The sequence below is a fragment of the Lissotriton helveticus genome, chromosome 3_1 (assembly GCF_964261635.1).
Source record: "Lissotriton helveticus chromosome 3_1, aLisHel1.1, whole genome shotgun sequence".
Classification (NCBI taxonomy): domain Eukaryota; kingdom Metazoa; phylum Chordata; class Amphibia; order Caudata; family Salamandridae; genus Lissotriton; species Lissotriton helveticus.
In genome coordinates this window covers 68573035-68588191 of record NC_136061.1, presented here as the reverse complement: position 1 = coordinate 68588191, position 15157 = coordinate 68573035, and the positions used below count along the sequence as shown (strand labels likewise).

Genomic DNA, 15157 nt, shown 5'->3' with positions numbered 1-15157 from the left:
CCAACAGTTCAAGTGTGGTGATACTTTTAAAAGTAGGCACCAGATATCCATAGTAATCAACCATAAGAAAAGAAACAGTTCATAAAAGTAATCACTGTTCATAGGAACAATAGGTAGATATGTACTTATTCAAGAGTGAAAACCACATTAGAAATTGACATGGGTATGTACCCTTTTTTTGACTATACCATCAGGAAGAGTGTTAATTGTGACAGTCTGCAACAATCACCATTTTGTTTTTCTTCTGCCTGTGCGGGATTCCAAACCATCCAGTTTCCTCTTAAAGATACTAATCCATGAAAATAAATCTTGTTTCACCTACCCTTTTACTAGACCCACAGTCCCAGAATCTAAATGTAGTTGTTTTTGTAGTGTTTATTTTATATGATGTTTGGAGCAAGGCTTAGCTTAGCATTCTTTTCCATTGTATGAATGTATGCCAACACAACTTTCAATTGAGACTTCCAGTCTGGAGCGCGTACTCGTTAGATGTAGCTTTAATGTTCTCATGTGTGTTTGCCCATAGAAAAGTTAATCACATCACATAAATACGAGGAAATGTGGTCTTGGGACTAAGTTGCTACTTTTTTAACGGACATTGGCACTCGACCAAACATTGCGTAAGACTGGGCATATGACTCTCTCTCCCACTGCCAAACATTTTAAAGTCTAATTGTACAATGGAAAAGTCTATAGTGTAACATATTGAACTGTACAGTGTGCGGACTTGTAATGTCCCTCGTACATCTTGCTGTCCTCCTATCACATCCTGGTTTATGGAGCCTGTGCTCGCCGACCGCTGCACACTGTATTATGTATGCATAACCTCCTGTTTTAGGCGCTCCTTCTGAAAGAATGTCTTTATCAAATGCTTCACTTTTGCTTGGAGTGACATCAATGCTAAGTAAAATGACAAAACAAAAAATCTTCCAATTAGATGTAAATAATTCATTTTTGGAGATATGGTCTCCAAAATCCAGTGCACACCGAAGCCATTATCAGTGTTGCTTTGAAATAGTGTGCGTAAAGAATCGTTTCAGTTTTGTATAGTCGTGTAATCTCTCTTGGATATCTGAAAGATTACAATGCCTACAATGTTTCGATCTACTGGAATTAGGTGAGGCGTCCACTACCACTTGAAACCAGAGGGGAACCGGAGGAGGTGTCAAGTAGACTTGTTGGAGAATGATTAGTTCTAAATAATGCAAAAGAATAATGTTTCGTCTAGTATCTTGATGTAAAGCACTTGTGAACCTGCTGTCATCCTTGTAATTTGTTTCAGCTGACTAAATATTATAACCCAGAAAGACGAAAGCGAGTGTTGCCTCGGAGGGATTAAAGTTCTGAGATCAGTGGATGTGGTGGTAGAACACTGTCCTGTCTTGTACATCTCCAGATGGAGGCGTAGATGAAACTTCGATAGGAAGTGGACATTTGCATGACTTGTCAATAGTGTTTTGTTGTCGAAGTAACAGGCATCACTAGGTACGATCATTTTGCATTGGTGAATCAGACGTCTCTTAGTGGTCCAGTGTCAGTAGGCGAGCGACTCTTCTTAGGGCTAATTCAGTTAGTCTTAGTTTGGAAAAGGAGTTTAAGCAGTCCTTTATTTTACTGACTGACTGACTTTTATTCAAAATTTGAAAAGATTGCCTTTCAGTGTTGGTGTTTCGTCTCTCTCTGATGTGCAGTAATAAAGGTCAATGGCAAATCCATACGTCAGAAGGAATCCGAGTAATTTCATAATATATTTTCACAACTGCTTTGCTACGGGTTTCATTAAGCTCAGATATTTACCATTTATTGTCAAAAAGAATTTAACTCCTCGCACACAATGTGGCTTAAATAATTCCCAAGCTAAACTATATCTAAGCTCATTTAGTAGCCATGGGGTCAAATAAAGTGCAATAAGTTAGTTAAATGCAAAAAGAGTGCTCACTCTTATGTCTGTACTGGGTCCCCTCCTGGCAAGATACCCCAGGACTCATGAGCTGATGTGTGTGCTTGATGCTGCTTATCACTTACGTAGCAGGGCGTGTAGGAGAGACGGGGATTCACGGGCAAAGGTGCATGGAACTGGATAGCCAGGACCTAGTGAGAAAAGAAGTGATGAGGACAGGTACACACACAGGCAGCAATGGCTGCTTCATGCTCTATTCTTCCCAGAACCCATTTCCTCTACTCATTAGATGACCCTTCCATGGGTCTGTCAATGAGGGAAGCAGACCGATAGCTGGAGATGAAACTCTTCTGCTGCCAGAGCTCAGGCAAGTCTCTTGTACGCTTAGTCTGGGAATAGCTCGCGCTTTTGGCATTGCTTGTCTGCCCTAAAACGGCTTCACAGTCTTCAACTAGAGTGCTAGATTGGGGTTTATGGAAAAGTATCCACTCTTGTATGCCCTGTATTTCTGCTCTATGCCCTTCTGCCTTTCTAATGCCAGACTCGTAGATTGGGGAGTATCTAAAAGTATACGCTCTTGCATGTCCTGTATATCTGTACAATGCTTTGCAGCCCTTTTAATGCCAGACTCAATACTCCACTGTGGACACGCTACTCAAGGAGGGTAGTCACTTAGATGTATTCAGCAAACTATCTACATGGACAAACCTATGGACCTTTTTCAGTAGTTAACTTTATTCCGGTGCCAGTCCTGATGGAAACGGGGAGAAGGCATAGCTAAAGAAACCAGTTTCCAAATCTACATGTAGAGGTAAATAACTTTTCAATATACATTGCCATCATTTTTGTAGTGATTCTCTTGTGATGTACCATGAATCTCTGAGGTGCCCTCAGACAATACCTTGCATAGCCTCTACCTCACTGATCCAGGTGCCCTTTCTCTTGAACATTCAATGGTGTACCCATGCACAGGTTCTTCTTTCTGAGACGTTAGACCTCTGCTATTTAACAAGTTCACCTGGTGTTTTATATCTTCTGTTCCTCAGTTCTGTTCCCCCGCCACACCAACGCCAACGCCAAGGACAATACCATCAACCTGATCCACACGTTCCGAGACTACCTGCACTACCACATCAAGTGTTCAAAGGTACGTCCACCACATTAAGGACAGGGCTTGCAGGATAATGTCAGATTAGTCAAGGAGTGGGATGGGGATGGTGCTGCTTAATGTGTGTGCCTGGAGTAGCTAAATAAATTGCATTCATGTGATCCTGATGTGATGTGACCAACATGCCTGCTTCACGTGGAATACAAAGGCAGATGAGTGTTAAGGTCACTATTCCATTTCAATGCAAATAACAGACTAACATTTTCACCACTTAAATTTATTGCATATTTCCCTATACTAACTCCCCTCCACTTTACTCATCCCAAACCCCCTCCTACGGCTCTAAGCTCCAAAAACAATTATATTGGTAGTGAGGTACTGGGTTTTTAAGAACCGGCACAGAACCGGTAACCCAGCGGTGTCAGGGAATCAACACCCAGAGACCTCGGGTTCTTCCTGAGTCAGACCTACAGAAACTCAGAGTCTTCTAGGCGAAGTCAAAGATTAGTTTATTGGCTGCAACCAAGGTAACAGGGTCCTAGAAGTACAATACGGGTATATTCTCAGGAGACTGCACACTTTCACGAAGTCAGGCTTCTCTCTTTATACATGATTTTCAGCCTTGGGCAAAACATTCTTTGAATTCGTGGTATTTCATTTATAGTTACTGGTTACAAAAGAAAAGCAGAGTCATGATGACATGTACATATTTCACGTCGAGCTGCCCATAACAAATCATCCGGCAAGGCCCAACATTTCATCAGATATCGCTGGACCCCTAATAAAAACGGTCACCTCCCCATCATAAAGCAAGTGAAGAAAAGGAGTGGAGAAAAGATGTGAGCGAGATATGGCAGGTGTGCGCGCTGAAATGGTTTTATGGCTGGTTGAGCCTAGATGCTATCTTGCTCGGCCACTGGGAGGGAACTGACCTAACGAGTTCGGCCTGGGGCAATGGTTCTAACTTGTACTGAGGTCAGGGAGAAGTCGATTAAGGAGTATGTGTCCTTGTGGAATCAAATTCAACTGGATTAAGGCCTATGTAAAGGGCAACATGTAAATGGGAGCTAAGTGTTTAGAATGTAAATGACGATTTTGAGGTGAAATCGTCACTCGAATACGCCGAAAATACATGTACATGATGTACTCGTCATTCTCGGTCTTTTGATACCAAATTCGTCCTATTTCGACAAAATTTTCTATTCTCGAGTCCAGTACTATTATATGAATCCAGATTTTCAGAACCACAGACCCTCCTTTTGCCCTTACATAGGCAATTAATCTATCCTCATGTTAGTCTGAGTCCAGATCTATATTCCTAAAGTCATTGAGATGTTGCTGTAACATCATTCTAGTGCTTAGTTCATCTCTTGACACAGGCTTCCTCACACATGATGTAGCACAGAGGCCACATATTGCAGGAGAACACTGTATGCATAGACAGAACAGGAAAAGAATGGCTAAGACCATCCCAATGACCATCAGAATTTTCCATCCCCAGGCAGATATCAGTTCCCAGAACCATCCCATTAATGACCAATCTCCTTTATCCACATGAATAGATTCGGAAATCTTATGTAGTTTGGAGATGGCCCTGTACACTGTTGGAGCATTATCTGGGATGAAAATGCAACAACTAGACTGGATCAATTTGCATACTCCACCTCGGTCCGCAAGTATTACATCCAAAGCGACCCGGTTCTGAAGGGTCATAAGTCGATCCGACTGGAGCTCAGCAGTCAGGTTACTAAGGGCACCAGCAGTTTCAGTCACGGTGGATTCAACTACCCTTGTCAATTGCCTTATGTTCCTGCTGTTAGCCATGGCTCCCCAGAACGGCAGAAAACCCATTGCAAAGTCACCAAATTCTTGACCTGCAGTGTCTTCTTTACTCAAAACACCTCTAACTACCCTTGTCCGATGGTAATCCGCCGCTGCTGTGTAGGTGGGAGGTAACAGGAATGAAACAAAACATGAGCCCGAGAAGTCAGGGGGCAACCATGTATAGGCTCTATCATGGCAGATGAAATAAGTACCCTTAGCGGCTAAAAACGCAGGGGAAGTCTGAGATCCAAAAACATACGTTTCTGTACAGACACTCTTCCCTAGCTGAGCTCTGGGATTCCTGCCAATACCTTGCAGACACAGGTGACCTTGATGAGGTACGATCCAGATAGGGGACGATCTTTTGGCTTGCTGTTTCTCACTTAATGTAGTGCCATATCCGGTCACGTTCCAACCTACATATGCAAGTATCTCATCATCCGGGGTATCTTCGTAAGAGGTTACTTCCTTGATCATGTCAACTATACCTTTGACTAGGGCGCTAGTCTTGAGGTTGTCTTTTACAGAACGTAGGGGTTGGATTTCTTGTGCATATATGAACATTGTCCTATATGCCCAGACTGAACCATTGTGACTAAATGGCAGGACCAAATAGGGGATACCTTTATCCGTGGTGTGGGGCATGAGACCACACACCCAACCGTTAGTTGTGTTCATTACAAGTTGGTGTTGGTGTAATAACTGAACGAAGGAGTTATTAATGAACTCTAATCTCCTATTTGATTCGTGGTCAGGCAGAGGGTGGAAAGAATGAGAGGAAACAGTAGGAGGAGGTATGGGTGATGTAGTGGGCGCAAATGTCACATGAAAAGAGAATAAAACATAGCTTATCAAAAAGACCATTACGCTGGATAGCATAAAAATACACACTATTATAAAACTTTTCTTCGTCATCGTGTAAAAAAGTCTCTGCTTAAAGTTCATTTGTTTGGCAGGCCTCTCCACATCAGGAAACTCCATCCTCTTTAAGGTGCTGCCCGCGGTGGTAGGTTGCCTCTGCTAAAGGATGCTTCCGTCAGTCTAGGGCAACTCCCTTGGACCAACCAGAACTACCGACCTAACGTCGTCAGCTGCACCCAAAAGTCTTTAATCAACCGCGACCCTAGCAGCGGAACCCGGATGGCGGTTCGAAAAAACAAAAATAAGCAAGTTACCTAGATGGGAGATCTGCACTTTAAAAAATAGGATTTGGGGAAAAGACACATTTTATTAGTCCATGGGGTTTTCTCTCGGATCACAAAAAGGAATCACTTTTATTTAGTCTGTTTTTCTTGGTCGTAAATTGTAGCGTCTTTTCCCGGGTACTGTCTGGTCCAGAAATAGTAGTTCAGGTTCCACAGAGTTCAATTGTTCTGGTGGTGGCACAGTTTCTCGAAAAATGTTCTCGCTTTCACAGTCAGGGTTAGTTTCTTTTACACGTTCATCAGTTGTGCGCTCTGAGTCAGTGCCTCCTTTCTGGACCCATTGGTCATGTGGCAGAGGGAAGGGTATCTTCTTACAATGGATCCCGTGGACCCAATTGGCCTTCCCCTCCACCCTAACAGCCGACCTTGTAGACAGGAGGACGAGGTGAGGCCCGGTCCATCTGGGCTGGTCGTTTCTTGTTCTTTGAAAGTTGCGGACTAGGACCCATGAACCGGGTTCAATGGAGTGACCCGGAGTCTCAGTGACCGGAGGCAAGGTGTTGTGGACCTGTTGATATAAGACACGCAATTTAGCCGTCAATTCATACAAGTAATCAAGCAAAATAGGGTGTTGCAGCTCGCTGAATTTCGTGGGCCTAGGCACTCCCCATATGTTCGCTAGCCGACCAAAGATGATTTCATAGGGGCTCAGTTTCACTCGCGAATGCACAGTCATTCTGGTGGATAGGAGTGCTAAGGGTAGAGCGTCAGGCCATTTAAGACCTGTGCTCGCTTGGATTTTGGCCAATTTAAGTTTAAGCGTGCCATTGTAACATTCTACTAATCCAGCTGATTGGGGGTGATTTGCAGCGTGGAACTTCTGCCTAATGCCTAGCCCTTCACACACTCTTTTCATCACACGACCCATAAATTCACTTCCGTTGTCAGACCAGACCATTCTAGGCATTCCGAACCTGGGGAAGAACTCTTTCACAAGGGCTTTTGCTGTGGACAAGGCAGTATTGTCTTTTAGGGGATAGGCTTCTACCCATCTTGAGAAGGCGCAAACAACCACGAGCACGTATTTTAAGTTGTTGCACCTCTCCATGTGTATGAAATCTAGCTGCAAAACCTCGAACGGATACGTAGGAGGTGCAAAATGACCAGCTGGAGTTGGGGTTCCCCTACCAGGATTGTGCTTCAGACATACCATGCAATTCTTGACAACATTCTCTGCACACTTGGGAATCCCCGAATTCTTCCACACTGGGGCCAACAATTCGCAAATCCCTTTCACGCTGATATGGGCCATTCCATGAGCCATTGTAACCACTGCAGGCACATATGCATCGGGTAACAACCATCTCTGTTGCTCTGTCAATTCAATCCAACAACCATTTGCATCCATTCTTCCTGTACTTTCTCTCCACGTGCTTAACTCTTTCTCCGTGGCCTCAGCTTGGATGGACTTCACGCTCTCTATCGTGTCCTCACATATTCCAACATCACCAGTCCATCTTTCTGGGCTCGCAACATACATTCGGCTCATCACATTCTTTGGAGTTTCCTTAGCGGTTTCATCAGCAAATGCATTTCCACGACCAACATCATCAGTCACTTTCTTGTGAGCACTACATTTCACGATCGCTATTTGCAGGGGCAACGTCAGTGATTCAAGAAGCTCATTCACCAACTGACCATGCTGAATCTTAGTTCCATGCGAAGTCAGGAACCCACGTTCTCTCCACAATCGTCCAAAACTGTGAGCCACTCCCAATGCATACTGGCTGTCGGTATAGACAGTCACTTTCATTCCTTTAGACAACACACATGCTCTCGTCAGTGCAACGAGTTCTGCGGCTTGAGCTGAACCATGTGGTATTCGCGCAGTTTCAACGACTGTGTGCAAAGTTGTGACAGCATATGCTGTAGTCACGTTACCATTTGGGAGCTTAAAGCATGAACCATCTACCCATAATGTACCATCACTTTCAGCAAGAGGAGTGTCGAACAAATCCACTCTCCCTTTTGTCTCTTCCTCTGTTGTGAGAAAACAATCGTGCTGTTCTGGAGCATCTGACTCCTCTGCAATTGGTAACAATGTGGCTAGGTTCAAGGTACTGCACCTTTTTATATGCACATGGCTCGCTAGCAGCGTCAATTCGTAACTGGACAGTCGAGCACTAGTTAAGTGCTGTGTCTTGGTCCTATTTAACAATGTGTCTACTGCATGCGGGACCATCATGATTAGTGGATTATTCATTACTAGACCAGCAGACTGTCGAATGGAAACAGCTGCTGCTGCTGTGGCCCTTAAACAACTTGGCAATGCTCGTGCTACCGGATCCAAAGTTGACGAAAAATAGGCGCATGGCCGCTGTCTATCTCCGAATAACTGAGTCAGCACAGACAATGCACAGCCTTCCTTCTCGTGGACATACAATGTGAAAGGCTTACTGTAGTCGGGGGTACCTAACACAGGAGCCGAACATAATGCTGTGCGTAATTCGAGAAAACTTTTCTGACAATCTTCAGACCAAGGAATGGGATTGGGTGTATTTTTACACGTTAATGCCACCAAGGGTTTGGCCAATAACGAAAAATTTGGAATCCACGGTCTACAGTACGATGTAATGCCTAAGAAAGCACGTACTTCTCTCTGTGTTCTTGGCACACTCAATTTCGCTATTGCCTGAATTCTTTCTGGGGTCAGTTTCCTTCCCTCCTTCGATAAGAGGTGACCTAAGTAGGTCACTTCTTGTCGGCAATATTGGAGCTTGGAAAGTGACACCTTGTGATGCAGATCACACAGATGACGCAATAATGTCAATGTGGCCATTTTACAAATTTTCTCAGTATCCGCAGCGATGAGCAAATCGTCCACGTACTGTACGAGAGTGGCACCTTTGGGCAAAACCATTGTGTCAAGCTGATTTTTCAGAGCTTGACTGTATATTGAGGGGCTTTCACAGTAGCCTTGAGGAGCGCGTTTAAAGCGGAAGCTTCGACCTCCTAAACTAAAGGAAAAAATATCCCTGCTCTCCTCAGCAATTGGGATGCTGAAGAAAGCATTCTTTAGGTCAATCACTGAAAACCATGAAGCAGAAGCTGGAATCATAGTTAATAATGTGGTAATGTCGGGGACAACTGGGAATTGTGGCACAACTATCTTATTTACTTCTCTAAGATCAATCACGAATCTATACACAGGTGGCTGAGAAGGGTCAGTTCGTTTTAAAACAGGCAGAACAGGACTATTGCAAACATTGCCTCGTGTTTCTTCAATCACATCCTTTTCAATCAACACGTAAACAATCGCTAGCAAAGCTTTTTCACCCTCATTAGATATTCTGTATTGGGGAATTCGTGGCATTTTGACATTCGACTTCAATGTTACAACATATGGTGGAATTTCTAAAAGACCTACATCATTAGGACCAGTAGCCCAAAGAATATCTGGGAGAACCGACAATTCTGCTGGAAGTGCATTTCTCGACAAATACATAGGAGAAACCACTTTCTTGCCTAAAGTGAGTTGTACTCCTGAAGGAGAACAATACAAAGTCGCATACAATCTCTTTAACAAATCCAATCCTAGCAGATTCTCACCACAACCTGTCGTCAGAATAAGGGGTGCTTCGAATTCACTAGGACCAACAGAAAGAGATAAAGGGTCAGAAATCGGATTTCTAACTGGGGCGCCAGAAAAACCTACAGAAACGTTCATTTCGCCAGACAAAGGTGCGCCAGGGAGTTTGGAGTGCATAATAGAACTCTTTGTAGCACCAGTATCCAACTGAAAAGGTTCTGACACACCTGATGTAATCACCTCAACGTAAGGTCCACTCTGATCTACTGGAACTGAAACAACTCCCTCTCTTGGTCTATGGCTGTCCTAGCAATCATTATTCTCCCACTGCTCATTTTCTGTGTAATATTCATCAACATAGTATTGAGCGGTCCTGTCAGATACGTTATTCTGCTGATCAAACCTGTTCATAGAGTTTTGTGGCGGAAGGGGGCGCGTGTACTGAGGGGCGTTTCCACGTCCTCTACCTCTAGGTGCTTGCTGACTGCCACGACCTCTAACGCCAGGAACTCCATTCGTACGTTGTGGCAGGGCAGGACAATTATATTTGTAGTGACCCTCTTGTTTGCAATATAAACACTGGTTGGGGCCTACACGGGGTTGAACATACTCGAATCTTTGCGAGTTTCTCTGATACTGTTGAGGCTGCTGAAAAGTATTTTGGTAGTGATTCTGACCATTATTATTTTGATTACCACCACCACGTGGCGGATAGGCTTGCTGTAGCAAAACCTTCGTTTTGAGTTCTCTAGTTTTCTTTTCTACTTTATCTTTCTCATCTTTGTCTCTATTCTCGTAGTACTGTGCGGTAGCTAATATCTGGGCTGAAGACGAGACTGCCCAAGAACTTTCCGAATCTTTTAATTTCCTACACAATTCTGGAAGCAGATTGTGCACAAATTTATCGACAAACAATCTCTGACCACCTTCTGTGGTCATATCTTGACCGCTGTGGTCAATGAATGTTTCTTCAAATCTGGTGAAGAAATCTGAAACAGTTTCTTCTTTCTTTTGCTTGCATGCAGATAACTTATCCCAATTTACGCGTATTGCAGGCATTATCGTTTTCATGTAATCTACTATTCTACCAGGGAGTTCTGCTATCAAAGGCTCAGGCTTGGCACCACCAACTTGGCGGGCATCTGTAGCAGTAATATTCCGTGTCACCTAATTCCTGGTCATGATCCACATGACGAATTTTACCCCATAAAGGCTGTGGAACAACATTCCCAAATAACATGTCGATATCGGCTAAATTCATTATACATGACCCAGCAGTTTGTGACAATTCTTTATAGTACCCTGCAGGATTTTTACGCGGATCTGGTAACGTTTGTTTGAGTGCTAAAACTTCAGCTCGCTTCCATGGGACATGTACCCATACACGTTGGAAATGTGGCGGAATAGGTGGGTTAGCGTTTGTGTCACCTTCCCTCCATTGTGGGGGAACTTCTCTCATAGGGTATTGTCGTGCCTTTTTCCCACTAGATGCACCAGATTCCGATGGTGACCCAGAACTGCTTCCCTTACTTCGATATGATAATAACATTTCAACTGCCTTTTCCACATCGGGACCTACAATCATACCTTCTCCAAACTTAAATCGTACACGACACATCTCTTGTGGGATGCATTCTTGATCATTGTCTTCTAAATCCTCGCCAAGAAAGACACACATCTGTTCGAAAACATATCTCTGTGTCGCTGCTTCCCATTGATGGAAGACTTCCATGACAGACTGTACATCATATTTTGCAGTGTCCATGACCCATTTCCGAGCTAAACTATTCAGGGAATCTCTCTTGATAATCAGGCAGTTGACTTCGCAACTGTCTTCTTCCTATGTTAGGGGTCGTAGCAGGCGACCCGAAAAGAGGTAAAAGAAGATTAGTAACAGTGCTGGCCATTTTCTGCCGAATGGAAGGTGAAACTGAAGGACAAACAGATGAAAAAACGGGGTGAGATAAGGCGGGGGTAGAGATGGCAGAAGAGGTATCAGGAAAAATAGAGGGGGCACTGGGCAAAATCGTAGAGGGAGCATTAGGAGATGTAAAAAGTACAGTAGGCAAAATCGTAGAAAACACAGGTGAAACAGAAGTGGTCGGTGGGCCTGGAGGAGGCTGCACCGAAGAACAAGAGCCAGCTGAAGAACAGCTGGTGGGTGCTGTGGAAGAGCAGGAGGCGCAGCTTGTGCAACTAAAGGTTGCGGGGGTGCTGTGGCATTCTGCGCATAGGGGGGTGGTGAATTTAATAATTGTGACATTAATGGGTCTTTTTCACGCTCTTTTGCTGCCTCTTGCTGAAGAGACGGCAAAACTCGATAACACTTATCTATTGCCAATTTACGTTGCCTGTGCAACTGCTCATTTATCTGCTCCTCCTCATTATCTTTAAACTGCACGGCAGCTTGCATTATCGACAGTCCTCCTTCTCTTTTATTTTCTTAGCTAATTTAATTTCTTTTTGTTTGGCTTCTTTGCGCCATAAGCGGAAAGAGTCAAACATCGCCGGCCGGGCTTTCTTTTTAAAGAGTTTAACTTCAAGGTTGTCTAAGATTTCAGAATCAAAGCTACCATATTGGGGCCATTTTAAAACACCATCTTTCCTAGTGTATTTAATCCATATTTCGTTGTAAACGATGGGGCCTACCCCATGTTTAACATATAGCTCGTAAGTTGGAGTTCCAACTGGAGGAACCGGACATGAGTCCTCCAATCGGGAGTCCCTATTATTACTACCAAGACAAAATAAATTCCCAAGTCTAAGACTAGGCATCCCCGCTCTCTAGTCTAGTTCCAAAACTTCAAAGGATTTATCGATTACGATATTTCTCGTGAATACACGAGTCCTTCGGTTATGGTGCTTGCAAGTACCAATACAAAACCTTTTGTATCCCAAAGATACCACGAAGTAAGTCCAACTAAGGACTGGGAGACGCTCCACTTATACTTAACTGAAAATATCAATGGCGTCACCAGAAGACTCGTGCCAGTGTTTCGCTCTACCGAAAATTTCAAGGGTCCAACATCCGGGCGATAGCCAGGGCAGCAGTCCTTGTAGCCGTCGGGAAGCGGGGAACCTCGCAGCAAAGACCTTCGGACCACGTCGACATGCAGGGGTCGATAAGGTGGTGGGCCCTCCTCCGGAATTTCCTCACGATCTTCAGGCTGATTGGTACCACTGGAATCGCCCCAAACGCTGGGCGCCAATTGAGGTACTGGGTTTTTAAGAACCGGCACAGAACCGGTAACCCAGCGGTGTCAGGGAATCAACACCCAGAGACCTCTGGTTCTTCCTAAGTCAGACCTACAGAAACTCAGAGTCTTCTAGGTGAAGTCAAAGATTAGTTTATTGGCTGCAACCAAGGTAACAGGGTCCTAGAAGTACAATACGGGTATATTCTCAGGAGACTGCACACTTTCACGAAGTCAGGCTTCTCTCTTTATACATGATTTTCAGCCTTGGGCAAAACATTCTTTGAATTTGTGGTATTTCATTTATAGTTACTTGTTACAAAAGAAAAGCAGAGTCATGATGACATGTACATATTTCACGTCGTGCTGCCCATAACAAATCATCCGGCAAGGCCCAACATTTCATCAGATATCGCTGGACCCCTAATAAAAACGGTCACCTCCCCATCATAAAGCAAGTGAAGAAAAGGAGTGGAGAAAAGATGTGAGCGAGATATGGCAGGTGTGCGCGCTGAAATGGTTTTATGGCTGGTTGAGCCTAGATGCTATCTTGCTCGGCCACTGGGAGGGAACTGACCTAACGAGTTCGGCCTGGGGCAATGGTTCTAACTTGTACTGAGGTCAGGGAGAAGTCGATTAAGGAGTATGTGTCCTTGTGGAATCAAATTCAACTGGATTAAGGCCTATGTAAAGGGCAACATGTAAATGGGAGCTAAGGGTTTAGAATGTAAATGACGATTTCGAGGTGAAATCGTCACTCGAATAAGCCGAAAATACATGTACATGATGTACTCGTCATTCTCGGTCTTTTGATACCAAATTCGTCCTATTTCGACGAAGTTTTTATTCTCGAGTCCAGTACTATTATATGAATCCAGATTTTCAGAACCACAGTAGACCCTTCCCTCTTTTATCCCTCCACTGTTCCTTTTCAATCCAAATAGAAGACTAACATGTCCACGACTTAAATTAATTGCATATTTCCCTATGCTAATTCCCACAAATCCTGTTCGGGTTCTGGAGAAGCGTGCTACTCACCGAAAAGTGCTTCAACACCTCATCTGGGGTAGCAAGCGCTATAAAAATGCAAACCTTTTCCCTCTTCTTTCCCTCCACTATTCTTCGCAATCCAAAGTGATAAGGTCACTATTCCATTTCAATCCAAATAGCAGACTAGCATATCCACCACTCAAATCACTTTCATATTTCACTATACTAATTCACCACTAATCTTAATGGGTTCCTGAGAAGTGTGCTACTTGCCTAAAAAAGTGCTTTGACGCCTAGTCAGGGGTAGTAAGCGCTATATAAATGCAATTACAATATAATACATCTGGTTCTACAACAAAACCTGTCAGATTTATGTTTATTCAAGAATTTATGGACAGAAGACATGGTACATGTGTGCCCTGTTACCATAGAGGTGTCCCTGTAAGTCATAGCTATTTTTGGGTCATGTGTTGAATATGTGGTAGGGTTTTCACTTTTCCCAAGCCATTAGGACAAAATGTTTCCAGTGCTTGACTTTTCTGTTGTTCAAAGGTAAGTCGTGCTAATTGGCTCAACAGAAGCAAACCAGACAGCAACACCCAACACATATTAGATTATAAAATGAAAGTCCAAGCTTAACGTCTTGAAATGATGTGGCAATGTAAAAAAGTGGTATTAATATTTCTATTTCTGTGTTGCCATATTGTATCACTGAGACAGATGTTAATGTAGGGTGTATTTTCCCAAACATTTAAGTATCTTCCCTAGAAGAACACTTAGTAAGTGATTAGTGTTTTACCAAGATCAGTTAATAGTTATCAGTCATCTGATTGTTAGTTTTGTACATTGATCTCCAGTACTTATTTTTTAATTGATTTCCTTCTTTCGTGGTGTATTTAGGCTGTTTTGTGTATTCATTTAATCCAACTGTCAATTTAGTAAAGTGTTCCTTTCATTAATCTAAATATTTATAATATAGGTAAATTTGAGGAAAACAACTTGGAAGTGTTTGTTAATGGAAAATACTGAGTTATGATTATAAAGGAATCGTGGAGGTATACTATGTGTTATGTGGTCAGTTTTAAATTAAATTGTCGGAAAGCACATACATCGCAAGAGATTTCGAAAGATTTACGCTTACACACCATCTCATCTCTACATTCAAAGCACTTAATCTGCTCCGGGCAATTCCCTCTCACCACATTTCTGGTGTCGATTATATAGGAACTAATCACTCAGTATTATGTCTCCTACATGAAGAGATAACGTGACTTACCTAGAATTTTAATAGAAAGTATGATTCTGATTGTAAATATGAGAGCAAACAGATTAGCAGAGAGAATTGAGCCAAGATTCTGGCTGGGCTCTAAAAAGATTGAACAACAAATACCATATAAAAATAATTTA

General features: G+C 43.2%; 1 protein-coding gene across 3 annotated transcripts in view; it reads left to right on the top strand.

Moving 5' to 3' along the window:
• ARPC2 (actin related protein 2/3 complex subunit 2) overlaps positions 1-15157 on the top strand; it is a 125092-nt gene that overhangs the window by 96235 nt on the left and 13700 nt on the right. For all 3 annotated transcript variants that reach the window (XM_078679257.1, XM_078679256.1, XM_078679258.1), the window contains exon 8: positions 2947-3047. In XM_078679257.1, coding sequence (XP_078535383.1) covers positions 2947-3047 — 101 coding nt within the window. The remainder of the gene's footprint in view (positions 1-2946; positions 3048-15157) is intronic.